This window comes from Micropterus salmoides, unplaced genomic scaffold (genome assembly GCF_014851395.1).
Source record: "Micropterus salmoides isolate LMB-PRFRI ecotype aquatic unplaced genomic scaffold, ASM1485139v1 Ms_hic_scaffold_13, whole genome shotgun sequence".
Taxonomy (NCBI): domain Eukaryota; kingdom Metazoa; phylum Chordata; class Actinopteri; order Centrarchiformes; family Centrarchidae; genus Micropterus; species Micropterus salmoides.
This window is the reverse complement of record NW_024040374.1, coordinates 23,253,817-23,280,952: the sequence shown is the minus strand read 5'-3', so window position 1 is coordinate 23,280,952 and position 27,136 is coordinate 23,253,817. Positions and strand designations below refer to the sequence as shown.

At 41.8% G+C, this 27,136-nt stretch overlaps 3 protein-coding genes and 1 long non-coding RNA gene across 5 annotated transcripts; 2 read left to right on the top strand and 2 right to left on the bottom strand.

Annotated features, from left to right (window-relative positions):
• Positions 1 to 592: 592 nt before the first annotated feature.
• LOC119900946 (DNA-directed RNA polymerases I, II, and III subunit RPABC1-like) lies at positions 593 to 3,040 on the top strand. The gene is made up of 3 exons (XM_038716295.1): positions 593 to 946; positions 1,666 to 1,835; positions 2,121 to 3,040. Exons 1-3 carry the CDS (start codon positions 752 to 754, stop codon positions 2,152 to 2,154), a joined length of 399 nt encoding a protein of 132 aa, XP_038572223.1. The 5' UTR covers positions 593 to 751; the 3' UTR covers positions 2,155 to 3,040.
• Positions 3,041 to 3,628: 588 nt separating this feature from the next.
• LOC119900944 lies at positions 3,629 to 5,046 on the bottom strand. Its single transcript, XR_005444130.1, has 3 exons — positions 4,542 to 5,046; positions 4,276 to 4,335; positions 3,629 to 3,973 (listed from the first exon to the last, which is right to left on the bottom strand). It is a non-coding gene; the product is annotated as an uncharacterized LOC119900944 (long non-coding RNA).
• A 228-nt stretch (positions 5,047 to 5,274) lies between these two features.
• polr2eb (RNA polymerase II, I and III subunit E, b) lies at positions 5,275 to 8,361 on the top strand. The gene is made up of 8 exons (XM_038716290.1): positions 5,275 to 5,456; positions 5,974 to 6,148; positions 6,303 to 6,418; positions 6,527 to 6,607; positions 6,706 to 6,764; positions 7,440 to 7,518; positions 7,823 to 7,895; positions 8,208 to 8,361. Exons 1-7 carry the CDS (start codon positions 5,400 to 5,402, stop codon positions 7,886 to 7,888), a joined length of 633 nt encoding a protein of 210 aa, XP_038572218.1. The 5' UTR covers positions 5,275 to 5,399; the 3' UTR covers positions 7,889 to 7,895; positions 8,208 to 8,361.
• A 422-nt stretch (positions 8,362 to 8,783) lies between these two features.
• arhgap45b (Rho GTPase activating protein 45b) lies at positions 8,784 to 26,822 on the bottom strand. 2 transcript variants are annotated; one of them, XM_038716288.1, is made up of 24 exons: positions 26,318 to 26,822; positions 24,987 to 25,236; positions 23,727 to 23,909; positions 20,666 to 20,809; positions 20,282 to 20,366; positions 19,154 to 19,226; positions 18,895 to 18,967; positions 18,213 to 18,344; positions 17,845 to 17,906; positions 17,581 to 17,691; positions 17,378 to 17,458; positions 17,111 to 17,278; positions 16,741 to 16,878; positions 16,379 to 16,575; positions 15,431 to 15,552; positions 15,105 to 15,191; positions 14,808 to 14,915; positions 14,404 to 14,567; positions 14,077 to 14,265; positions 13,849 to 13,986; positions 12,897 to 13,168; positions 12,547 to 12,784; positions 9,835 to 9,940; positions 8,784 to 9,651 (listed from the first exon to the last, which is right to left on the bottom strand). In XM_038716288.1, exons 1-24 carry the CDS (start codon positions 26,594 to 26,596, stop codon positions 9,206 to 9,208), a joined length of 3,846 nt encoding a protein of 1,281 aa, XP_038572216.1. In that variant the 5' UTR covers positions 26,597 to 26,822; the 3' UTR covers positions 8,784 to 9,205. The 2 variants fall into 2 exon arrangements, with proteins under 2 accessions (XP_038572216.1, XP_038572217.1); XM_038716289.1 differs by lacking the exon at positions 26,318 to 26,822 and adding an exon at positions 25,769 to 26,260.
• Positions 26,823 to 27,136: the final 314 nt, after the last annotated feature.

The window sequence follows — 27,136 nt, the reverse complement described above, 5'->3', positions numbered from 1 at the left end:
AAATGATAATTAAACTGAATAAACAATGTGTTAACCTGGTCTGGGGAACAACCAGGGAAGTCACAAAAAGAGTGCTGCTTTTTAAAAGCAGAGAATACGGAGGTTTAGGCGCCGTGGATCTGGGTATCCGCCTCACGATAGCTTTTGTAAAAAATGTTTCCACAGCCATCTCCAGGAACGCTCTCTGGCTGGGTGATCCCACCAAATGGCATAAGAGACGAGGCAGGGCCAGACAGGGTCCCTACTACAAACTAATTTACGGGGATTTTATTGCACAACACCAGCACTTACAGATAGACTGGGTGGGTTTTAGCAGCAAATCTATTTTCATAAAAATTAACGATTACAAATATGGGGGTTTTATTCATTACACGAACTTGGCGGTTGGCGATGGCACCGAGGTGAGGAAAATTTTAAGGGGAAAGTCACTTTCGGAGAGCCTTCGGGACGCCCGGTGGCTCATGTCGGTCAGTAGACTCCCAGTCAGAGCGGTGGTGTCCTGGTGTTGCTTTGTTAAAACAAAAGAATGTCCGATGAGACACTGTGAGGAGGATGAGACACAGCAGCACCTCCTGATGGACTGCTATAGGTCTCAGGAGGTCTGGAACATCTTAGATGGTCTTGGCCTCTCTTTCATACGTAATTATAGATCTGTTACATACGGTCTTCTCGAAGAAATCATGCCCACAAAGAAAAAAGAACTGTTTCAACTTGTCATCAGCATCGTTTGCCAAAAACTTTGGAAAACTAGATGCGTCGCAAGTATTCACCAGACTGTCATAGACAGCGACATGGTCGTGAAACAGATTCTGACCGAACTCCGCAGGAGGAGAACGTTGGACAAGACGCAGTCTCTCCCCTGGAGCTCACTGGATTTATGAGGGATAGAGCCCCCCCCCGAGCAGCGACACTGAGCACTTTAGCTCCTGGCACCTTCTATTGTTGGGTAAGCACTTTATTAATGTATTAATGTATTTCTTTGTAATTAGTCTTAATTATCGTGTGTGATGTGTAGGCTATTTAGGAGTGTTTTTTTTTTTTAGAACTGTTCTGTCCTCTGTCATGTTTGAAAATCAATAAAGAACTTAAAAAAAAAAACGAAGAGGAAACATACAGGCTATGGAAGATTTGCAAAAACCATCATGCAGGTGCGTTGGGTTTGAATGTTTTCTTAGCTTAGCATGTAGCTTAGCCAAAACAGGGGGTTCCGCTCTGTTAGTGAGTGTTGGATGCTGGGTTTTTGTCGTCAGTGTGGGCTGTGTATTGACAAGATATTTGTTTCTAGCTGTTGATTTTGTAAGAGCAATATAGCAGCAGCTGGTCCTGGTGTACTGGTGGATAACGTTGTTTGCTAACGGCTAGCTTTTCAGAACAAGATACTATTACTCTAATCTTTCAGGAAGTTAATTAATCTCAAGGCTGCGAAAAATAGAAATGCTAACGTTATTCCACCGGACTGGACAAATTAAACTCCAAATAATAAATAAAAGACGTACACTCAACCCTAAAGGTAAATACCAGAAACCAGCCACATCCAGCAGAAATTTAGTTTCTGTTGGATGTGTTTGACAGGCTGTCTGACAGCTCTGGTCTACTCTGGTCTGCTTTTAAAACATTATGGTTTGTAAACACACTGACGTTATGCTCTCCCCATTACACCCTCAGCTGTGCCATGACAGAGGCTACCTGGTGACACAAGACGAGTTGGACCAGACACTGGATGAGTTCAAGAGTCAGTTTGGAGACAAGCCCAGTGAGGGTCGCCCCAGACGCACAGACCTCACTGTGCTGGTGGCCCACAACGATGACCCCACAGACCAGATGTTTCTTTCCTGGTAGGTTCATCCCTAATATTAGATACCAGGGGGCTAGCATTTATTTATAAAAGCACACAAGTTGTTGAATGTTGAATCATTTTCTGAATTTGATCATATACATTTACATTAGATTTACTCATTTGGCAGACGCTTTTATCCAAAGCGACTTACATTTGAGGAACAACATACAAGCATCAACAGAGCATCAACTACAGATCTACATATATAGCTTCTTTTTTTAAATTTTTCATCACTAAGTGTCACAGTTTCTTAACTTTGGTGTTCTGTTTGTTTGTCATACAGGGAACTGCAGAGAGCAGTGTGCACGAAGACCTAAAAATGCGCAGTATGAGGATCTATGCTTGCCATGAACCAGATGCAGTGGGCATCATCAGGGAATGCCATTGTTTACAGATCTTGACAATCTGGCCAGAGCATACTGCCTTGTCCTGAGTGTGACATACGCCCTGCTTCTCCAGTATTCATCTCACAAAAGACTTTTGTCAGACTCATTTCACTGCGCCCAAAACCACCCTCAAAAACAAGATTCTTGCATTGACAGTCAAACATGATTGTTGGCCTTGCACTGACGACAGACTTAAGTTTTGTTTGTTTCTGTTCAATAATGTTAAACTTTTTTCTGGGCCTTCTGCAGGCCTTTCAAGGACTGTTTGTGGGACTCTGCATTTGATCCACAACTAACCTCCATGGTCATTAGCTTCCAAAACAAGTTTCAAGCTTGGGCAATGAAACATGGCAGTCACCCTGGCAGTCACATACAGATATGTTTTCTGTTATGATAAAGTGTTTTAATACTAGCTAAAAGACACTGTGAAGATATTGCATCAAGCTGCAGTTTGTAAGCTGTGGCCACAAGTTGTAGTAGGTAAAATGTTTTAGTAAGTTTTAAATAGAAAATGTGACAATATTAAACCATAACTCTAGCACAATGTAAGAAAAACACCTACAGTTGTGGTCTTCTAGCTAGCCTTCTAGCACAGCTTTTATTCTGTTGCCAGTGATGTCGCATGATGCAGACTGTTAGCGGTAATGTTTGAAATATTAAAATTTGTCCCTTCAAGATTACTGTTTATACACAGAAAAGTAGCTGTACTTTGAAGGTCTTCTAATATACACTCTTTTACAAGCTGTGGTCAGACGATTGTGTCATTTATTTTGCATGACTGCATTTAATGGCTGTTTTAATAAACGTTGGAATCCAATACGTCTCTTTTCTTTGTTAAATGTATGACAATGCTAACTACTTATTTGAGGTAAATTAAAAAATAAGTACATGAATTGATTCAAATAAAATTATTATTTATTCTTCTTATTCTTATTTTAATTAAGTTTGATGTGGTTAAAACGCTGTCCATTTTGACAATGGCTGGACTTAATTTTATGGCACTTTTTTTGTAGACTACTTAATATATTAGCATACACTAAAATGTTTTACTGAGTTTCCCAACTGACTAAATCAATAAGTTTGCTAAACTAACAACAAGTGGTTGGAAAATGTGCCTTATTTTTTTAAAAGTTAGATCTAAGGAACAGTATTTACAGTGAAACTATACCTACAGTAATCAACAGGGAAAATGCAAATATTTATTCATTAGATTCATCTTGTAACTCCTTGCAGAGTTCTGATCCACTGATCTAAGCTACTGCCAAAGTCAATATGTTGTGAGATTATTTTATTTACTGTATGTGCGATTATTGTTTGTATGGGAAGTGATAGTCTGAATGAATATTCTGTCTCTACAACTATTACTGTTGTGTTGCAAACAGACAATAAACAACACAGACAAAAATATATTTATTACTATATGACTTTATTATGAAAACGATGCCAGACATTAATTAACTAAAAGAGCTAATGATGCATTGCTAGATCCTTTCTCCGTCTCTCCAGACCAAACAGTTGAAAACAAGCTTGGAGTTCCTCCCAGGAGGTTTGCACGCCATTTTCATCAGGTCTGCCCTGTCCGCCATGCAGGTTTATGGACAGACCGTCACTGGTCTGGGGTGGACCCAAACTATATCCCCTGGTGCTTGGAGAGGCACAGAAAGGAATTGGTCAAAATGGACAGAGTATCAGGAAGCATCATTCATCTATTAGATGTTTAAAGGTATCGGGGAAGATCCTTCTCCACCACCTGGAAAGAAAGAAAAGAGTGGAAGTTATTCATGTCCTAGTGAAAGTATATTTACACCTGGAGAGACATAACAACACACACAGTATGTGCAGCGACAACTATAAGAGATAATGTCGGTTTATATGAAAGGTCAATTCCATGTTAAACCCAAAAGGATGTCCTCTCTCAGGGTTATCCTTTTGGTTATTTAACAGCAGAATTCTCATCTGTGCAAAATGCTTTATCTGGCAAGATTCCCATAGTGACAACACATGGAAAGATACAATATAGTATCTGAAGCAAAGTAAGATTTTTGTACATACACTTGGATCATCCAGGGATCTATATCTCTTCACCACCTGACCTTCTCTGTTGATCAAAAACTAGAAAGAGAAAGAGGAAAAAGATAAAACTGAAATACAGTGAACATGACATCTATGAACAAAGAGTTGTTTTCTGTTTTACTTTTAGAATAAAAAGCATTTACAGCCTTCCTCCAGTAAGTATTCTTGCTGCACAGGAATACAGGAATAGATGATTCATTGTCAGCTGTCTAAATTATTAATAATATAACATACAAAATATTTACCTTGGTGAAATTCCAATTCCTGGAAAGACTTGAGTGATGGGAACTTATTTTGAAAATGCACTTTTAGAAAGAAATGCATGTGAACTGCGGTCCAAAGTCCAAAATATTGTCACAAACTCGTGAAGAAAGTCGACTCCTTATAAAAGCAAACATTCAGGCCATGGGGGGTTGAGCTTCATGCAAAGGGCAACAGTCTGAAGAAACTGAAATGAGCTTACTGTAATATCGGAATGAAAAACAAAAAGATCATCATCGGTGAAACAGCTCGATTGGCAGCACCCATTAACTCCTAAATCTCCCCTGACATAAGTCGTAATGGCTGAACCGAAACACTCGTTCATTCTATCAAATAATCATGGTGATGTTTCAAGAAATCAGATAATATTCTCTGCTGTAATAACACTCTGCACCTGCCTGTTTACTAGAACATCTTGCCGAATTAAAGTCAGCTAAAACAAGTGGAACCACCAGGCAAAGCATTGCACAACAAAGTGAGGGATTGGGAAATTGGGACTGGTCAGATTTCTTTATATTTATTATTTATAAAGAAATCTTATAATTTTTTTGGCAACTCTACACGGAAAATCCTAAAGTAAGTAATATGTGGAAAAGGACACAAGAGGATTTGTGAATAGGAAAAAGATGAATAGTCGAATATAACCGAATACAAGAAGAAGAGGAAGAAGAGTTGCATCTGCTGACTCCGCCCTTTGTGCCAAAACAGCGCGCTTACGTCATCAGCCGGCGTCAGTAAACGAAAACGTGCGTCGGGTTTTCCTGAGGAACGAATGTGATACATTAATTTAAAAAAAAATATATTTAGATTTAATTTAGAGTAAGTGAAAGAGCTGAGACAGTATGGATGACGAAGAGGAAACATACAGGCTATGGAAGATTCGCAAAACCATCATGCAGGTGCGTTGGGTTTGAATGTTTTCTTAGCTTAGCATGTAGCTTAGCCAAAACAGGGGGTTCCGCTCTGTTAGTGAGTGTTGGATGCTGGGTTTTTGTCGTCAGTGTGGGCTGTGTATTGACAAGATATTTGTTTCTAGCTGTTGATTTTGTAAGAGCAATATAGCAGCAGCTGGTCCTGGTGTACTGGTGGATAACGTTGTTTGCTAACGGCTAGCTTTTCAGAACAAGATACTATTACTCTAATCTTTCAGGAAGTTAATTAATCTCAAGGCTGCGAAAAATAGAAATGCTAACGTTATTCCACCGGACTGGACAAATTAAACTCCAAATAATAAATAAAAGACGTACACTCAACCCTAAAGGTAAATACCAGAAACCAGCCACATCCAGCAGAAATTTAGTTTCTGTTGGATGTGTTTGACAGGCTGTCTGACAGCTCTGGTCTACTCTGGTCTGCTTTTAAAACATTATGGTTTGTAAACACACTGACGTTATGCTCTCCCCATTACACCCTCAGCTGTGCCATGACAGAGGTTACCTGGTGACACAAGACGAGTTGGACCAGACACTGGATGAGTTCAAGAGTCAGTTTGGAGACAAGCCCAGTGAGGGTCGCCCCAGACGCACAGACCTCACTGTGCTGGTGGCCCACAACGATGACCCCACAGACCAGATGTTTGTCTTCTTTCCTGGTAGGTTCATCCCTAATATTAGATACCAGGGGGCTAGCATTTATTTTTAAAAGCACACAAGCTGTCATGGAGCTACAGATGAGGCCAGTATAGAATCTTAAATAGTGAGCAGCTGTGGGTTATTATTAAGTCATCTTTTTCTATACTTTTTCAGAGGAGCCTAAGGTGGGAATCAAGACGATTAAGATGTATTGTCAGAGGATGCAGGAGGAGAACATCACACGAGCCATCATTGTTGTTCAGATGGGCATGACACCGTCAGCCAAACAGGTAAACACTTAGATTGTAGAAAAAAGTACACATTTCTGACCCTCTCGTCGTTATTTCTTTTTGGATCTTGCTCTCTTGGTAAAAATATTTATTTAAATGTCTCCTCAGTCTCTAGTTGACATGGCACCCAAATACATATTGGAACAGTTTCTACAACAGGAGCTGCTCATTAACATCACAGAGCATGAGGTAAACAACAGACTGATAAATCCACTGTATCAAAATCCCTTTGACACGATATTTCAGAATTATTAAATTTTCTGATGCATTTCCCTTTTGTCTTTCAGCTTGTTCCAGAGCACATTGTTATGACAAAAGAAGAAGTGACGGAACTTCTGGCAAGATAGTATCCTTACACACTGCACTACTTTGAGTAATTGAATGTACGAATTAGTGTTGTAGGTAAGACCGCCCAAACCGAGACAAGACCAAGACTTTTAGGGGCTGAGACCGAGTCAAGACCAAGACCAGTTCCCTGCATTGCATGGCACGCAATAAAATGTGGAACGAGATCATTGGTACTTCACAAGTTGATCTGAAAGATCCACATTCCCAATAAATCACCCACATATAAACACTAAGAGCTGAAATCAACATAAGCATCGCAGGGAGGGGTGACCGTCATTAATTAGGGTTAACGGTTGCATTTGAAGCAATATATTTTACTTCTAATCAAAGTTAGGATGTTTACAAATCAGACAATGCAAAAGCAATTTATTGATATTCCCAAAGTTATGGTCTTGAAATAAAATCCAGAGTCCTCAATGACCGAGACAGAGACAAGACCAAGACCATCAATATGTGGTCTTAAGACCAAGACCGGTCTCAAGTACTACAACACTAGTACGAATGTTTAAATCAGATTTGCTGCACTCTGTCAACTTCAGAGTAATGACTATTTATTAAAAAAGCATAAAATAGCAGTTGTTTTAGCTAAAAACCACCATGAAACTGTATTTAATGTCTTTATGAGACTCTTTGTGCAAAAATTTGTTATCCTTCCATAACATTTTTACTTCAGTAAATTAAAGGAAAGTCAGTTGCCGAGGATCCAGGCTGGGGACCCTGTGGCTCGCTACTTTGGCTTGAAAAGAGGACAGGTAATGCATCTGAGAGATGTCTCTAAATATGATAATGCACAAAATTATCACTCTTATCACTATCTCTGCTGAATGGTGCTATGAATTTGATCTTGGGTTTGACATTTTAAAAAAACAGCTTTTCAGTAATGTGTGATGATTCAAACACCTGCTTTATGCCCATTACCTGTTACAAGACATGATGTTTTGAAGACATTCAAAGTATAATTCCAGTTCAATATAATGTAGCTCTTACTGGGTGTATTTGACTACTGTCCTCCCTCCCCCAGCCTAAAAATCTCCTATTTTTCTTTAACTTTTCCAGGTAGTAAAGATCATCAGACCTAGTGAAACAGCTGGGAGGTACATCACATACAGACTGGTGCAGTGACAAACAGGTATGTGTTTGCATTTTGCAGGTTGAGACAATCACACAGATAGAATTCAGGCTATGATGCTTAACCTGTAGTTACAATTTTGTACTTTTTGTCTTATGAATTTTTGTTTTTGTTTGTAATTCATTTATTTCTAGTGTATTTTGGCCTATTTTTGATAAGGTCACCAGACTATTAATAAGACTGATAAAAGGTACAAGTTGTCTTTCACAGAGATGTCAAACCACCACTGTCTCTACATGCCCAGTCATGAGATTAGGTCTGATGAGCCAAAATAAGAGCTTTAACTAAAATGTACTTTGTTTTATTTTCCAGACATTCTTTTGGAATCAACATTTATGGCGACTAGTGAAGAAAAGTGAATGTTACATCTTCACTCATCCATTGATTATCCTTCTGCTTTTGTTATATTGCATTTATTATTTCTCATTTTGTAAAATAAACTATTGAAATTGAATGTTTTACCAAGTTGATTTAGTTAATCTCCATTATTGTACATTTTACACATGTTAACTTAAAACCGGATGCAGTTCAGTTTCATGAGTCTTTATCATGCTGTAATGGTTTTAGATGCCTACCTTCTTTTTCCTTTTGAAAGCCATGCTGCAGTAGACTGAACTGGCCGGGTTATTGCGCTTGAAGTTTAATTAAATGACCACTCACTGTAATAAATTCTCAACTGTCCTCCCCAATATCAGGGAATAAATCTATGCTTCAGTGGTAGTAACAAAATGTAATGGTAACTTCCTGCTCATCCTGTTATTACGGTTCCCCATTTGCCTTTTCTTTGCCCTTTAAAACACGTGATCTGAAATGGAATAAAAAACAGCCATTTTAAAATAAAATGTTTATTAAAATAGACCAAACATCCATAAGGCAATACAGGCAACATTTATAAGAAACTGCTAATATTTTTTTAATTTGAGTGCTGAAATAAAACCAGCAGCACTTTAAGGGAATTTGCTTGGAAATATCGCGGCTTGCTACCTCAAGCTTGAGTAAGAGCAACAAGTAAAACACTTTAAAATACAAACTGGCACAGAAATACATTTTTAAACGCTTGCATCAAAAACCTCTTGAAATGACAGGTGTAATTGCATCAAACAGCAGTAAGCGTACAATGGTTTCACTGCCAGGACACATCAATACAGCTGCAAACATCTACATGTATTAAACTTTAAATTTGATCTTGATGTTTACAACACAACAGCCATCTCAGTTTCTGAAGGATTTTAATATAGGCTATAATAAAAACCAGAGTCCTGTTGCTCAATGCTAACGATGACTTCACACACGCAATGATTTTGATAATATCACACATACTCAGGCTCACTGTCCCGGTTTCTGGTCAGGGGTAATTTCTTTCCACACAGACGTGCCAGTGGAAGCCCTGACAGGCTTAATTTGGGAGAATAGGGGTAGTTGTTATTGTTGGACTGGTTCACATTGAGCTCGGCCAGAGAGGCGCTCAAATCCTGCTCTGCCCCTGTGTCGTCATCTGGGGGCCCACTGGGTGGGAGAGCAGGGGGCTCTCCTCTCTCTGCGTTGTCCTGGTCCTGATCCGCGTCTTGTTCAGGGTCGGTGTGGGTTGCAGACTGGCTGGACAGGTCCAGGCTGTACCTGTAGCTCAGCTGGTAGTCGTCCATGTCCACCTCACTCTTCTGCTTCACCAGTCTGTGGGAGTGTGCAGTCCTCTCGTCCAGCTCTGAGTCGGAGTCGGGGAGCTGCTCACTGGAGCCCAGTGACCCCAAAGAGCTTCCTGAATGAGGAAATAGAGGCAAGTGGTTACACAGGAGTGCAAAATATCATTGCATTGCAGTTAAAGACCAAAATTAGAGGCCATCGTATTTTTAGAAGGCATCAGTGTGTAAAACATGAACTCATTAGGTGCTACAAGAAGAGATAGTTCATTAACAACTGTAGGCAACCTTTAAAAACATACCACATCCCTCCTCCGTCTTCTCAGACTCAGGTTTACTCTGCTCCTCTCTGCCTCGATCCTCCTCTCCATTAGCGGAACTCTCCACCTTGTCATCTGCAACACCACTCTGAGCCAAGAGGAAATGAAGAGTGTTATAGAAAATACAATGTGTAAACGTTTTTGTTTGGGGTAGCAAATGAGACATGAAAATCAGGAAGGAAGAGCAGTATTCAAATGAATCCTGGCTGTAGGTCGTGACTCTGGATGCGGAAATGGATGATCTGACATTTCAGTACCTCTGTTTTTTGCCTGTTGCCTCTCCCGAGGCACAACTGTTTGTTTCCCTCATGCTCATAAATTTTTGGCATCTTCGAGACAACCTTGTATTAGACAGGTGCCTATTTCTCTGTGGTGAACTGACATTTGCTAAAATGAAAAGGTCTTGTAAGTTCTTTTCATAAAAGACCAAAATCGTATGCATTAAGATTTATTTACTATCTCACACCCTAATAAGACTAGTTAGACATATGAATTTGTAACTAGATTAAAAATGAATAGCCATGCTAGCAGCTGTGTGAGGCTGTACTTTGGTGCTTTGAGCTAAATGCTATCACCAGCATGCTAACAATATGACGATGTTAAGCAGGTACACAGTGTTTACCATGTTCACAATCTTAGTTTTGCCCGTTAGCTTTATTAGCACTAAACACAAAGAGCAGAGGCTGATAGGACTGTTAGCGTATTTGGTCATAAACAAAAAATACTGTTGCTAGAATCATTTTGAAGCACACTAATCAAGACTCAGGACATGTTATCTACTCTGGCGTCTGCCCTCCCATAGTGAGCCAGTTCAGGTCGACTGAATGTTATGTTGCAGTTCAAATAAATGAGTAAATATTTGCTCATGGCTGTGGTGTCAATTCTACCACAAAACAGGTAGTTGTAAAACCTTGCCTATTCACTTGTCATGTAAAACACTCATAACACCCCCAAATGCTCAGTGGTATATTTCAGTGTCCAATATAGTACTACAGTTCCAAAAGTTACTACTTGTGTTATAAAATGTTGCAATGTCTGCAAAAACATACAGGTGCTGGTCAGATAATTAGAATATCATCAAAAAGTTGATTTATTTCAGTAATTCCATTCAAAAAGTGAAACTTGGATATTATATTAATTCATTCATTACACACAGACTGATATATCTCAAATGTTTATTTCATTTAATTGTGATGATTAAAACTGACAACTAATGAAAATCCCAAATTCAATATCTCTGAAAATTTGAATATTACTTAAGACCAATATAAAAAAAGGATTTTTAGAAATGTTGGCCAACTGAAAAGTATGAACATGAAAAGCATGAGCACGTACAGCACTCAGTACTTAGTTGGGGCTCCTTTTGCCTGAATTACTGCAGCAATGCGGCGTGGCATGGAGTCCATCAGTCTGTGGCTCTGCTCAGGTGTTAAGAGAGCCCAGGTTGCTCTGATAGTGGCCTTCAGCTCTTCTGCATTGTTGGGTCTGGCGTATCGCATCTTCCTCTTCACAATACCCCATAGATTTTCTATAGAGTTAAGGTCAGGCGACTTTGCTGGCCAATTAAGAACAGGGATACCATGGTCCTTAAACCAGGTACTGGTAGCTTTGGCACTGTGTGCAGGTGCCAAGTCCTGTTGGAAAATGAAATCTGCATCTCCATAAAGTTGGTCAGCAGCAGGAAGTATGAAGTTCTCTAAAACTTCCTGGTAGACGGCTGCGTTGACCTTGGACCTCACAAAACACAGTGGACCAACACCAGCAGATGACATGGCACCCCAAACCATCACTGACTGTGGAAACTTTACACTGGACTTCAAGCAAAGTTGATTCTGTGCCTCTCCTCTCTTCCTCCAGACTCTGGGACCTTGATTTCCAAAGGAAATGCAAGATTTACTTTCATCAGAGAACATAACTTTGGACCACTCAGCAGCAGTCCAGTCCTTTTTGTCTTTAGCCCAGGCGAGACGCTTCTGACGCTGTGTCTTGTTCAAGAGTGGCTTGACACAAGGAATGCGACAGCTGAAACCCATGTCTTGCATACGTCTGTGTGTGGTGGTTCTTGAAGCACTGACTCCAGCTGCAGTCCACTCTTTGTGAATCTCCCCCACATTTTTGAATGGGTTTTGTTTCACAATCCTCTCCAGGGTGCGGTTACCCCTATTGCTTATACACTTTTTTCTACCACATCTTTTCCTTCCCTTCGCCTCTCTATTAATGTGCTTGGACACAGAGCTCTGTGAACAGCCAGCCTCTTTAGCAATGACCTTTTGTGTCTTGCCCTCCTTGTGCAAGGTGTCAGTGGTTGTCTTTTGGACAGCTGTCAAGTCAGCAGTCTTCCCCATGATTGTGTAGCCTACAGAACTAGACTGAGAGACCAATTATAGGCCTTTGCAGGTGTTTTGAGTAAATTAGCTGATTAGAGTGTGACACCAGGTGTCTTCAATATTGAACCTTTTCACAATATTCAAATTTTCTGAGATACTGATTTTGGGGTTTTCATTAGTTGTCAGTTATAATCATCAAAATTAAAAGGAATGAACACTTGAAATATATCAGTCTGTGTGGAATGAATGTATACATTATACAAGTTTAACTTTTTGAATGGAATTACTGAAATAAATCACTTTTTGATGATGTTCTAATTTTATGACCAGCACCTGTAATTAGAGAGATGAACACAGAGAGTCCTACCTGCTGAGCAGAGGTGGAAACAGAAATGCAGGTTTTGTTGGACTGAGATGTTTTGGACTGGAAGATGGATGAATAGAAGACTATGAGGGCCTCCACAATGCGGGCCTGGTGGGGGTAATCAACCAGAGAGGACAGGGATATAGTTGCCCCTGTTGGGCGGGGACGCATCAGGGAGGGACCAAACACAATACCCAAGTTACTGGGACTCATCTTGTTATCTTCCTCCAGTTCTGCAATCCTGAAAGGAACATAACGGAAGGATGAAGAATACATTTGTGCACCAGAACTATTCAACAGAGCCTGGTCTTTATTTAAAAAAAAAAAAAAAAAGTTTAAAGTTTATTACTGACCTCCGGAGGTGGCGAATAATGTAGCGCATCGTAGCTATGTTAGCCCTGGGCAGGTCCTTCAGAAGCTCCTTCAGCTTGTCCACTAGGACAAGGACTTCTGGGTCGGTGTCAGGGCCCAGATCCACCAGTTCCGGCCCTTTGCCCACTGCTGGGTTAATATTACTCGACTCTGCCTCCTCTTTCTCCGGTGTGTCTGCGTCACCCTGCAGACTCTCCTTGGCCAAACCCATCAGGCTGTTGTACAGGTGGAACGGCATGATGGGCTCTGGCAACTGCTCGGGTACAAGAAAAAGTGTTGGAGGAACTGAATAAAGCAACAACGCACAACCCCTGAAGTACGGAGTAGCAAGAGAGCCTTGCAAACAACCAGATAATTAAAAAGGAGGGAATACACACAAAAATGGTTTAGCTGTGAGCAAGGAGTTCAGGTAACTGCCAGTGAGAAGCCTTAGTTCAGGTAAAATAAAAACCTCCCTCGCCTTTTGACTTTATTTTCATAACTGATCATCAGCCATCCAACTGATTTATTAACAATTTCTCGTTTAAAGGAGTCCACCAAGTCCAAAAAGATATTTTCTGATATATTTTTATTTATAAAGGGATATGTTCGTTTTTAATTTATTGGATTTTTGTTGGTGGACTGATTAGTATTAATTTATATTAATCCCCCTTTTCCTTGACCAACAAAATCTAAAAGAATCAAATACTTTAATAACTAGATTGATTTTAATTATTTTATTAGGAAAAAATAAAATTGACTTTGACACTGACATACCAATAAATATATTGATGTTAATGCGACAGTCTTTTACAGTGCTTTCTTATACTAAAATGTTTAATAAAGTAGGAGATAAACTACTTTAATCAGGTAAATGTGTTTACTAGATTCCAATTAGCTGCTACCAGAATAGCTGCCACAGTATTTTACTCATGCTGGCGTGTGCGTGTGTACCTGTCTGAGGTAAAGCTTGAGGACGTTGCTAATGTCATGGGGTGAACACTGGGACAGCTCCACCAGCTCCTTGCCATTCTCAAAGGCCTGACACAGCTTCTCCACACGAGTCTTTACTCCGTTCACCCTGTAGATGCCCTGCAAGGAGGAAGCAGACAATATATCCGTGTGCCTGAGGGCAAAGACTCATACACTTTACTTCAACACAGTATAAATTCACTGTCTCACCTTCATCTTGAGTGCACGTCTTTCTATCTCAGAGATGCACTTGGTGATGATGAAGGGGATGCCGTCACTGGCACAGCTGGCTACCTGAGAGAAATCCCTGCCAAACAGCTGCAGACGGCCCTGAAGCTTCTTATGGCCACACTGGATTGCCAGAGTCTCCAGACAGCGCTTGTGACACGCCAGGAAACACTGAGGACAGAGAGGACCTAGTGAACCTGGTGTAATCATCAATAAGATGCTTCAAGAGCTGCACATCCTGAAGTACTAGTCAGGATATGGAGCCTCTCTCTGCAGGCTGGATGTTAGGAGGCTTGATGAAGGACTCACCTCCTCACACTCAGCCCCCTGGAAGTAAACGTAGCTGTCGCACTCGCGGCACTTCGCAGGGGTCCGTAGCTTTCTCAGTCGGTGGGTCTGTGCTGCTTTAGACAGACCAATGTTACGGAAAGGTTTGGTGGACACCACCACATCAGGATCCATGCCGTTGATATCTGAAGACAAAGACCCACATCATACACACTGCAGAAAATTCAACAAGATACATTGTCAGCAATATGTAAGAGTAATACTGGGACCTCTTCGAAAACAAGATGATACATCTCAGGAATTTGTCCTGACATTACATTTGCACAAATAATGCATTTTTCACCTGTCATATTATATTTTCTAATTTCTCACTGTGGCCAGCGTGAATTGAATTGTCACATTAGAGGACAATCTATAAATCTTACTTTGACTTTCAAATGAGGTCACATTCCCGTCTTTCTCATCCTCTTTCTCGTCCTCATTGGACGACATTGTTCCAGTAGATGACGTCCGAGCAATTTTACTGATGTCACCTACAATAAATATACAGGTTAAACATGTGCTCTCTCTCTCTCTAAATATATATAATAAAAAAAATTTAAAAAAGACACTCACACATACTGTAAGAAAAAAAACAATGAAATTCTCCCTTATGGTTATTTATAAAAGATATTCTGCTGTATGTTATGTGAATTTCCTGTAACGACAGAGTGCTTACTCACATGTGCTGGCAGTAGGAGACTCTAGGCCTCCCTCTCCTCCAACACTGTCATCGCTCACTGTTGAACCCCATGACTTGTGGCCCTGTCCTGGGGAAAACAAAGGAACAACAATATGGTAATAGTCAGTGTGACTCCATCATTTTAGATTGGTTAACTTAAAAACCAGCAACACTACAAAAATAAATCACTTATCTCGTATCACAAAACTGATGATTAAGGCCAAAACAGTGAGCTGTGGTTTTGTCAAGATAACTGAGAAATCTGGCCAAACTACTACTGCAGCAGCAGCAGCAGCGGCGGCGGCGGCAGCGGCAGGCGTCACTTACTCTTGCGTTGAGCCTCTGTGTCCCTGTTGTCTACAGCGGCTGTTTCCACACTGATGGCAGGACTGTCTGTGTGGCTCGTCTGCTCCATGTTGAAACTGTCATTCCTTGGTCTATGGCCGTGCCTGCAGTGACGTAGAATTATAAAACAATTTATAACTTTTTAAATCTAAAAAATTGTTTGAAGTAATTGTTTAACATTTTGGGAAATGCACATTTTAGCTTTCTTGCCAAGTTAAATGCGAAGATTGATACTACTCCCTCGTCTGTGCGGTAAATGTCTCTCCCATGCGACTCCTCATCCTCCACACTCTATACCACTACCTTGTATCACATATGTATAATATTGTTAACTTTAAATATTTTCATCCAAGTTCTATGTGTAGCATAGTAGTAACTTTCAATCCATTGTGCAGCCCTGTGCTGTAGAAGGACAAATACATGTACCTTGATAAAGGTGAAGCTATAGTAAGCAGTCAGTTAACTTAGCTTAGCACACAGACTGGAAACCGGGGAAACGGCTAGCATGACTCTGTCCAAAAGGTAACAATGTGCCTACCAGCCCCTCTTAGGATATAAAATTTGTTATATCTCGTTTGTTTAGTCTTAACAGGTTGTGGGGTTTTACCATTTATTGGCTGAACACAGGGACTTTCTGGAGCCTCGTCTTTGTGAAGTTGCCAGACAGCCAGCAGAGACTCCAGGAATGTGTTGTTGATATAACATGTTTGTTAAATACCTTTGGACACAGCTAGGATAGCTGTTTCCCCCTAATTTTAGTCTTTGTGCTAAGCTAATCGGTGGCTGACTGTAGCTTTATATTTAGTGTACAGACGCGAATGGCATCAGTCTTCTCATCCAGCTATAAGTCTGCTTCTCAAAATGTTGAACGTTTTCTTGAAGGTTTCAACTGAAAACTTGGATAATTGTGGCTCTGACTGAAACTCTTACTGTGACGATGAGCTGGAGGGAGAGTAGCTCTCAAATGTGTAGTGAACACTCGGCTGCTCTGGCAGCTGCAGGTCCCGCACGTGGGCAGCGTACTGCTGGCCTGGGTCGTACAGCTTACTGCTCTCACACAGGGTCTGGTAATGGACCGGCAACGCTACCGTCTGCATGTGCATGAGTTGGTAGTACGAGATGGTCGCCTGGCGGAGGAAGAATTACAACAAAAGGATCAGGAAAGAGCCTTCGTTTATCACCTTCCATTATTTCTCCAAACCTAACTGGAGTACATGGAAAGTTGAGAAAGGGTAAGAAGTCGACACCATTTTGTAACCGTGAGATTTTTGTGTGTGCGTGTTTGTTCTGACCGAGCGGAGGGTCTGGTCGCTCTGCTTGATGATGTCCTGCAGTTGTCTCAGCACTGTGACCTTTGTGTGCTCCAGCTCCAGCTGCTGAGTGGTGGCGTCTGCTATACATGTCCGGTATGTGGCCTCCGCCTCGTCCGCCTGCACACACACCCGTTTTAAAAGTTGTCCGTCGCATAAGTACATCGATAAATTGATAAAAGTGTCAGCCAGTTTAACGTCATTTCAATTCAACGTAACCTCACATCACAGAAAAGAAACATCTAGTTCTTGAACATTTTAACATGTAATTTCAATTTCATATTTTATTTGACGGTGATAAAAGCGCTGAAAAAAAAAGATACAGCAATAAAATGAAGTTACTGATAAGAACCTTGTAGCGAGCCTCTTCCTCTAATCGTTTCTTCTTCTCCAGGGACTTTGCTGTAGATCCTCCTCCTTCTTCCTCGGCTCGGCAGGCTGCTGTTTTGGCCTTCTCGTACTCCTCGCAGCGGGCCATGAAGGCTTGCTTTGCTTTCCGCAGGTTCACCTCACACTCGATCTAAACAAAAGACATTATTTTTGGTCCTTTCAGTTTCTGACTTCCATTCCTTAGAGATGAATTAAACATGTGCTCACATACACATATAGGAGATCATACCAGTTTTCTCTTAGCTCGAATCCAGTGTTCCTTGATCTCCTTCCGTCTCTTTTCATGCTCCTGTTTGCGCTGCAATAGAGGCTGCATGGACAAACGCGTACACAGAGCAACACAATGTTAACGGGGGGGAGGGGGGACACTCCAGAATTTCTGTAACTCACTGAAGTATTGAAGTGTTCATGTTGCAAGTGAGCAAAGTTTACCTGGATGAAGGTCTGGTTGTGCAGGGTGGCGTTAGCCTGCTGCAGCCCCACACTCTGCTCCTGGTCCTGCTCCAGAGCCAGAGAGTAGATGGAGAAAAGGGGCATGTGGGGCTGGAGGGAGTGAACACAGAAAGAGAAGGTTCGATATCCAAAAACGGGCTGGGATAAAATGCCATATTGCTTTAAGTTTATTCCAGTTTTTAACATTCAATATCCCAGATAAGCTGTGAGAGACATTAAAGAGGTGAAATAAATGAGGTTTACATGTGTTATGCTGTGTTTGCAGGACTGGTATAATCTCTGGAGGCCTTTGGAGAACTCCGTCTCTGGTAAAATAGAAGAAAAGAGATAATTAAGAGCATAATGGCTAGGACAATATGTTTTATTAGAGTGGCTCATTACTGGGGCTGCAACTATTGATTGTCTTAATCATGGATTAACCCATTTCTATTTACAATTTAGCTTAGAAAATGTCAACGATACAAATACCAGTCAAAATCTGCTAAAGTTTAGCAAGTTCAGTAGGCAAAGCTTCACATTTTTAGGAGCTGTAATTAAGTCATTGTCATCAATGAATTTTTTGGTGACTGACAAATCCACTAATTTACTGAATTGTCGCCATTGCTACTTACCCAGTGAAGTCCTCTTCTCCACGTAGCTTATCAGGTCCTTCATGTACTTGGAAATAGTTTTGGAATAGAGTAGAGCGGAGTCCACCCCTCCCTCACTGCGTTGGAGGATCACATCCACTTCCTCAACTCGGCCTACGTTAACACACAAACAGAGGTTACTGCGCAAGGAACATGCACAGTTCGTTGCTGTGACAACAAACAGTTGTTGGGGATTATGATTTGTCAGAGGCAAACATTTGCAACTGAAGTGTGAAGAGTCAGCGTTACAGTCCTAATCTTTTCACCATATATACACACACACACACACACACACACACACACACACACACCCCTATCTTTTAAATAAAGTTATTAACAGTATTGGAAAATGTATATATTTTCAATACTGTTTATCACAGAAAATATAAGATAAAAAGTTATAAAGACTGAGTTTCTGCAGCTGGTAATAAGCGGCTGAACCCAGCAGCTGTCACTCCTGCTGTGAAAATCAGTGATCACTACTTTCTCATGTAAATTGATGACACAAACATGAAATCATCATGAAAAAGTGGCATTTTCACATGACACAAAATGAGTGAAGGGAAGGACAGGAGGTGCAGAATTATTGCAAATGGGAGCCGGGTGGGACAGAAAGAAACCAAGAAAAGCCGGAGTGTGAGTGGAGTTGCAGCTGATTGCCTACCCATGTCCTGCAGGTCGCTCCTGAACGCTCCGTCTGCTCCCTGGCCTGTCGCAGCGTACAAGTTCTCCATCGACTACACAACACAAAGATGATTCATTACTGACAAACACAGGTCATCATCAACTAAGGGCTTTTTTTCCCCCTTCTTCAGCCAGTGGAAAGTTTGGAGGGGAATTTGCTTTATGCACAGTGTAGTTACTAACTCTGTGTCAGATAATCCCATTTAAATACTGGTAGCTCTGATCAACGATCCACTCACCCTGCTCTTCTCAGTGGGCAGCAAGGAGAGCAACGTGCTGCTGTCCACCTCTCCCATCAGCAGTTCAGACACACTGAGGAGAAACACGACAAAAGATGCTTTTACAGCAGCATATATGACAAAAAATATACGTAAATATGAAATGAAATTGTGGAAGTTATAATCATCTGTGTGTGAAAAATGGCTGGGCAGGGACACATAGAGCAGGTTTAACGGGGGAAAAAAATTCAGAGGAAGGGCCCTGTAGGAAATCTTGACTGGAAGTGATAGGTTCCTTTTATCTTTCAGGTACGATCTTATTGTAATTTTCAACATATCCCACATCCACTCATGAAATGTTTTTTTTTCGTAAATTGTGATTAGTTTTGTTGACTTGTTGTGACAGGCTACACAGAAAAACCTGGCACCTCCATCTTGTTGGTTTTCTGTTCACGTCAGAAAAGGAGCCAAACAGAGGAAGAGTGGAGGAGAGAATGAGGAAACAGACCCGTCAGACAGATCTCAACTGTTTCTGCCAGCTCACTTCCTCCTAAAGCTCTGTGGCAGATGTCTAAACCCTGAAACGGCACAGACTAGCATGTGATCAACTGTTGGTGCAATCCTGCGCAATTACACCGAAAACTGACACATTTCTCTAGCTTTACTTTGAATTTCAAGACATCTTGTTTTGTAAAGATTGAAAACGCTGAGTTAGAAAACAAATCTTGGGGAAGAAAAAAAAAAAACATTTGATGATTTCAAAGTTGCCACATTTAATAATCAGTTTGGACTCGAGTCCTCTCAAGTATCTGAAGTCAAGAGGACATTCTGGTGATTTATTATCTCCTGGTATGCAGCAATCTGACAAAACCAAAACTTGAAAATGCTGTTGACTACCTGGCTGCTAAGTGAACATACGATAGAAGAAACCACTTCCTGTTTTCAGCTCTGCCTCATGCAAATGTGTCACCATCAGTGCACTTCTCTCTCCAATTCCCAACAAGACTACTCTGTATGCATTAACACACACAACCTGATTCTTCTGTCTGTAACACCTGCTTTAGACACCATTATTAGACACTATGTGTTTATAAATATAGCTTGTAATTTGATAATCGAACATATTGTGAAGGTACATCAGATACTCACTTGCTGCTAAAAGCAACTGCAATGGTTTCAATTGCCTTCTCAAAGTCCATTTTATCGGCCTCGTTACAGGCCTCATAGTGGAAACCTGAAAAATCACAACCATGCATGAGTTGGGGTTTCAGTTGTGGTTTGGGATACACTGCTGATCAAGTTAACTTACACACCTGCGCATTGGTTACATCAGACTATATGTAGGCGTAATCGCAAAGGATGCTGGGTTCAACAATGCATCTAAACTGTGCAAAGCTAATGTTAGCAACATTTGCAAAGTAATTTCTCAATGACAAGAAAAGCTAAAAAGAAACATGTACACACATTCTCTTCCTGTACTTTTTTAGATTTCATTACATTTCTGTTTATAGTTGAATGTGTCTCTGCACTGACCTTTGACCTTGGATATGAGCTTGCCGGCAGCGGTGAGTATCTCCACGGTGTTGAGCAGAGGGTAGGTGTTGATGACCTGACGCAGCACCCGCAGGACCTCTCCCAAGCACTCGTGAGCCGCGGGCCTCTGACTCTCCTTCTTACCTGGATGGGAGGAGGAAGAAGAAGTGGTTGGACAAAGAGAAGTGAGACGAGAAAAATGAGCAACACAGTAGAAGCTGAACAGGCTATAAAAAAAGGAGCACACCACTGGATCTGGAGTTGCAGACAGTTAAACTGTGGTGACTTTAAGGACTCAAATTCAACTGCCAAAATAAATAAATGGTCAGAGTTTGGCGCCAATTCATGATTTTCAAATAGAGAGTTCTGGCAATGCTAGCAAATGCATTACAACTTGTTGGTAATGTTGGACCAAAAATAGAGTGCATTAAATGTTTACTCTAGTGTTACTATTTTTTTACTACATTCTGGGAAACACCTTTTCAGGTTGTTGCAGAGCACAGCGGAGATTCTTGGTGCCCATTTCAGAAAGCAGGCTTTACAAACACTGATTCGAACCCTGAACTATCAGTTGATGAACCCTGAGATGGAAAACTCAGTTTTCAGTTCCCGAAAAGATCAGGATCAGGATTAGTTCAATTCTGGTACATGTTCACTCTGAGTTGAGAATGAAAAAAAAAAAAAAAAATGCAGTCAATCAATGAAGTTCTGATTCAACATATCAACGGGTAAATAAAGAGCAGCGCCTCCATTTTAATCTGGTGGAGCTATAATATGAATGTAAGCCATTGCTGATTTACTCTGTTACACTGTATTCAGCGCAGTCCAGTCTTGAATTTATTTAATGGAAGATTACAGGAATCCCTTTGTATGTCACATTTTTAAATATATTTATTCCGCTGTAACCTGATGGGAACTTTATACAGGTGGCAGCAACTGAAGATGGAATTATGGATCAGACAGATAAGACATAGTTTACTTATGGATTTATGATTGTAAAGTCACAGTCTGACCACCAATAGTATCTATTTTACATTTGAAAAAAATCTTGCTCCGCAGCATTGAATGACTTGCTATATTTCAGCGTATGTAAAGATTTCAACATTGTCACTGAAATCCTGTTGACACACATTAAGACTATATGCAGGCAATATTCAAAAACTCACTTTTATAACTACTTTTAGTCCAGTTTAACAAACTTAAAGTTGTTTCGGGTGCACCACAGAAATATTCAGACTCTCCAATATGATAACTATGGTAGGAATGTTCCATCAGTGTGACCAAACACAACATCACAAATGATTGTTGATTGACCGGTGTCTTGTCTCTAAAGCTTCACCCGCCTTTGTTTTTTAATTTAAACAGTGATTACCACAGAAATAATGTGGTAAATGTTTCAGTGCAGGGGAACTTGTTGAAAAGCTGACAGAGGCCTTAATATGTCCTCAGAGTCACCGTGTTGAAACCACAATGTCCAGAGATCTCCGTCTCTCTCCTTTTGTCCAACTGAGAGAGAAAGACATTTTGGGCAAACAAGTCAGTGTGTCAGACAATACGAGTCAAAGTAGACAGTGTCAGCTCATCTGCTTTGATGTCTCTGGTGACACATCTGCAAACCAGCATCCTTATTTCCTCATGTTCACATGTACGCACACACGCAGGTTATTGTCTAATGTTGCAACCTGATTCTCCTCTGTACATCATTTTTCTAATAAAGGCAGAGGCCAGCCGATCGTCCGCCCTCCCACAGTGTGTCTGAAGATGCGTGTCAGTGTGTCTGAGCAGCAGAACGAACATTGTTCCAGAGAGGATGTGGGCTTCTCTACTGTTCGGCAAGAGTAGAAACCAATTCTGGTGCTGTGCTACATCTGTTTCTGAATACAAAATCACACTACACGACTTTACGAAAATGGTTTTGTTGTTTGATGGACAGCATGAACAGCCATGAGGAGCTCCACATTAAGTGGCGAGTTGGATCACAGTAATGGGAGGAGACGTGGCTATAACTCCGATTGTGCTGCCGATTAAGAAGAGGAAGCGGCGCGTTGCGTCACGGCGATGCAGCCAGCCTATCAGGGGAGGAAGTGTGGACGAGGCCCCTCTGTCAGAGGCAATCCATCATGGCTTCCTGTTTAGATAGGTCACTTTGGGTGGAGAACATGACAGAACAGAGCCAGATTACGGCGGACAGAAACACACATAAACAAAAGGGCTTTCTGTCTCATCTGAACAAAACTGCCCTGAAAAAAAGCCTTTTTTCTGCTGAAGAAGTGAACCATAATGGCTTAAAAAACACCTGTCCTTTTTAGGTTAAACGTTCAGTTTGTTAAGCAGGTGGAATCAACTCTGAAGTGGTGGCATTTACTCCACATGGAGTATAGGTGTTCTGCCATTAAGCCTTGCTGCATCGTGCAGGAGGGGAAGAGTGCGTGTATGAGGCTGCAGTAAACAAGAAGCTGGCTTCCTGCTGGAGTGCGGTCGACTCTGTGGGCGCAGCGGAAACGTAGCCCTTCATTTGGAGAGGGGACGCTCACAGCCACTTGTTAGCTTGCTTGCACAATGCACACATGTCCAGAACAGGACTGATGTTAAGATTGACAGAAAACCTTTTGTGGAAGCCTTGTGTCCTTTTAGCGTAAGCCCTTGTCAAAATGGATTGAAGGCAAAGGGGAAGAAGAGAAACCAAACGGTATTGTTCGGCCTGCAAAGTTAACACGTTACAAATATACATATACACAGAAATGAAACAATGGCATACTGTCAACTGGCTACACACGCAAAGAGAGCTTTGTTTCGTCTCCACAGTGTTGAAAACAAGCATTATTCATGTGATCGGAGAACAGGAGGAGAGTCACTCCCACAACACTTTGTGCAAACCCAAATCAACCCATAACACATCCTCAAACACGTTTCTATGGCTTGTAATTTGGCCAAAAAAAAATAAATGCACCAGCTCACGGGACTGACATGAGATTTGTGCCAGGTGGAAATTTGTAGAAAAGGCTTTAAAAAAAAAAAAAAAACAACAAAAAAAACCCCCACGTCATCTGTCAATGCATACCCTCAGCCAGCACGACATCCTTCAGCTTCTCCACAGCCTCTGCAAAACGTGCCACATCCCTCAGCAGGGCGGGAATGTCCTCCACCTCAATGGCTGTACTCTCTGGACCTTCAGACGGGGCAGTGGGGGTCAAAGCCCCTTTTCCCTGGCCTTTGGTGAACACCCACGACTGCAGCGGGAATCCTGATGAGAAAACAGAGGATAAACAGTCATTTATCAGGCAAAAATGCCTAAAATTTTACAGTTCCAAACTCTTAAAAAGGAATAGTTCGACATTTTGAGGGGGAAAGAATGGTTATTCAGAGTTAGATGAGAAGATCAATACCACTCTGTTTGATCTGTTCATAAAGTACTGTATAAGGCTACAGCCTTAGCCTAGCACAAAAACTCACAACAAGGGGAAACAGCTAGCCTGGCTCTGTCACAAAATCACCACCAAAAAACCTCACTAGTTAACACTTAGTATCTTCTTTAACCCATACAAATACCAAAGTATAAAAGCAGCAAGCTTCGTTGCTGTTTTATGGGGTTTTGTGCGCCAGACTGTTCCTTGTTCAGGAGTAGGAACTTCCTAGAGTCTGCAACAGTTGCCACTAACAACTGCAACCAGACAAAAAAATGGTCTGACACATAACCCCGCCCTGTAAAACTGATAACGGTCATTTTACACTTCAGTTATTGTACAAATCAAACAGACCAGATTTAATGTGTTAATGAGGTGTGGAGCTGCTGGCTGGTGGATTTTGTTACCTGTGGACAGAGCCAGGCTAGCTGTTCCTGTCTTTATGCTAAGCTAAGCTAACCGGCTGGTGGTTGAAGCTATATAAGTAAGAGACAGAGACAGCGGTATCAATCTTCTCACATAACTCTTTGCCAAAAAGTAAAGAAGCGTATTCACAAAAATGTCAAATTGTTCCTTTAAATGCGAGGCTTTGCTGCTTTTTTCTGTTTTATGTGTTAAATGAATATCCTGAAGATGTCAGCTTGGACTCTGGGACATTGTGAGGGTATTTTCAACTTTCTTTTGACGTTTGAGACTAAACTATTTAATGAAAAAGAATAAATCAACAAAATCAAAAATTAAAGCCAGCTTGAGAGGCAGGCCTACTCCAGATTACACCAATATTTTGTGTTGTTTTTCTCCAGATTTTGCTTTCTGTTTCTGCTCAGGTGTGAATGTGGTGGAAAGAAAGTATATTTGAGAACATTTCATTAAACTCAAACATAGTGATGAACAGTTTTGGATGTATTGCACCGGACCTGCAGCGCTGGCGTGCCTGCTCAACGCAGTGGGCCTCTTCAGGGTAGCCACAGGTGACGGGCAGCCCACTCCGTGCATCGCCGCCAGCTTACTTTGATGGGTGCTGGGGGTGCTGGGGCAAGACTGGGAGGGGTCCTGGAGCCCCGCAGATGTTGGGGTGAGAGTCGAAGAGGTGGAAGATGATGAGGGTGAAGAGGAGAGGGTGACATCGCCTGCATCCTTCCGAGGCTGCTCCTGCAGAATGGACAGCTGAAAGAAAGAAAGAAAGAGAGAGAGGTCAAGGCTATCTCTTGATTCACGCTTTCCAGCTTGACCTTAACGTCATGAGGAGCACCAATGTGACTCCTCTTTGCTTCTGTGGCCTGAAACCCAGCAGCGCCATTGTTGGTAAACACACATGTGAAGACTTTCACAAGATCCTGAGTGGCATTGTGCAACACTTCCTGACTCCAAGCTGTTGACGGGTGTGGCAAATCGAGCAGGGTATAGAAACACAGATATCTACTGTTTGGAATAATAACAGCGATATTTACAGGAGGTATTTCCACCTCCTTCTCATCTGCCAATAACACAGACAATAAATAAATAATAAAAATCAGTTTTTAGCCTTGATAGGTTCATCTAATCTTCCACTTAGACTACAGTTAGTACCTTACAGTTTTTAGACCTGGCAAAGCCAAAGAGCCCTTCTCACTGCTACAAAGATGGCAAATATTTTACAAGAAAGGGTATTTGCTGTTGGTGATGCCCACATAAGATGGCGTACATGTACCAAACATACCTGCTTAAGCCATACGTTGTGCTTGTTGGGCAGTATGTCCAGCCTGTCCTTGCCCTTCGACTCGGCTTTCTTAACTCTCTGACTGGTAGAGTAAGGGTTGTAGCTACTTTTGGCTCCACGTTTCAGCATGCTCCTTCTCCCTACAGCTTTGTCCCCATTCTAACTAAGCACGAGTCAACTTTTTTGAAACAGATCTCGCATTCAAGAGCATTCACACACACAGGCAGCCTGTCACTGCTTTAGTGGTAAAAGCAAAACCCCCTTTAAGAGTCAGATGAGTCAGTGAGCAGTCAGGCACATGTCTTAACATCCAGCTCTCTGACACTGCATCATAATGAATGTTTTCAAGCAGTTTCTCACACACCTCACACTCAGCAGTCAAACTAAACTCGATGTTAAGTTTCCACACACACACACACAATCAACCCTTGTCCGGAGCCCTTTCTGCAGCCTGTTCCCCCCCCTCCAGCTGAAGGTCATCTGACAGCACGCACACTCACACTCACACCAGCAGAGCCATGCAGAAACCAGAAGTGATGCGCTACTCACAGACTGGGCGCTGCTCTGCGGCCCGGGGCTTCCTGCTCGGCTCTTCTTCGAGATTGATGGCGTCTTAATCAGTTCCCGTTTCTTCCTGGTGAACATCTTCAGCGTGCCTTTGCCGTCCATCCCGACTTCTTTGATTTTCACGCACAGCCCCCCCACCCACCCCCCGACTCGCCACTTGTGTGCTCTGCCGCTCGCGCTCAGCGGGAGCTCGGTGCCATCCAGGCCGAGTTTCAGCCACGGTAACTGTCTGTCTGTCTTCCTCCTCCCGCTTTCGCACATCAAGCCGCGCAGGCTCACTGACACAGATACAGACAGCTCACCGCAAACTGTCTGTGCGCTCCCGGCATCCGCTCTGCGCGTACGTTCAGCTTCCTCAGGGGGAGGAGGAGGAGGGACGCACGGGTGAAACACTACGAAGTTTTGGGAAGATAAATTTCGACTAGGTTACACTCAATAAAACGTATCCTGCAAGTTAAACTAAATTCAAACTCAATTTGGAATGAGAACTGACTGCAAACCTGTCACCAAACAGCAACCGCAGCCTTGTTCAAATTCACAGTAATCAGTTCATCATGATGGCACACGTGTGTTTCCAACATGTGACCCGAGGCTTTTGATAACCTTCCGCCTCCTCGGGCACCTGCTCCAGCCGTGAAATTAAAATCTTTATACGGTCGCCATGTAGCCCAAAGCTTTGAAAGTGGTTAGGTACAGGAGGCAGGTAGAGAAATTGCGAAATCAAAGGACAGCACAGTTTTCACAAGCCTCTCGTGTATGTTTTTATATGCTTTTCCTGGAAGCAAAACAGGCCGTAAAGAT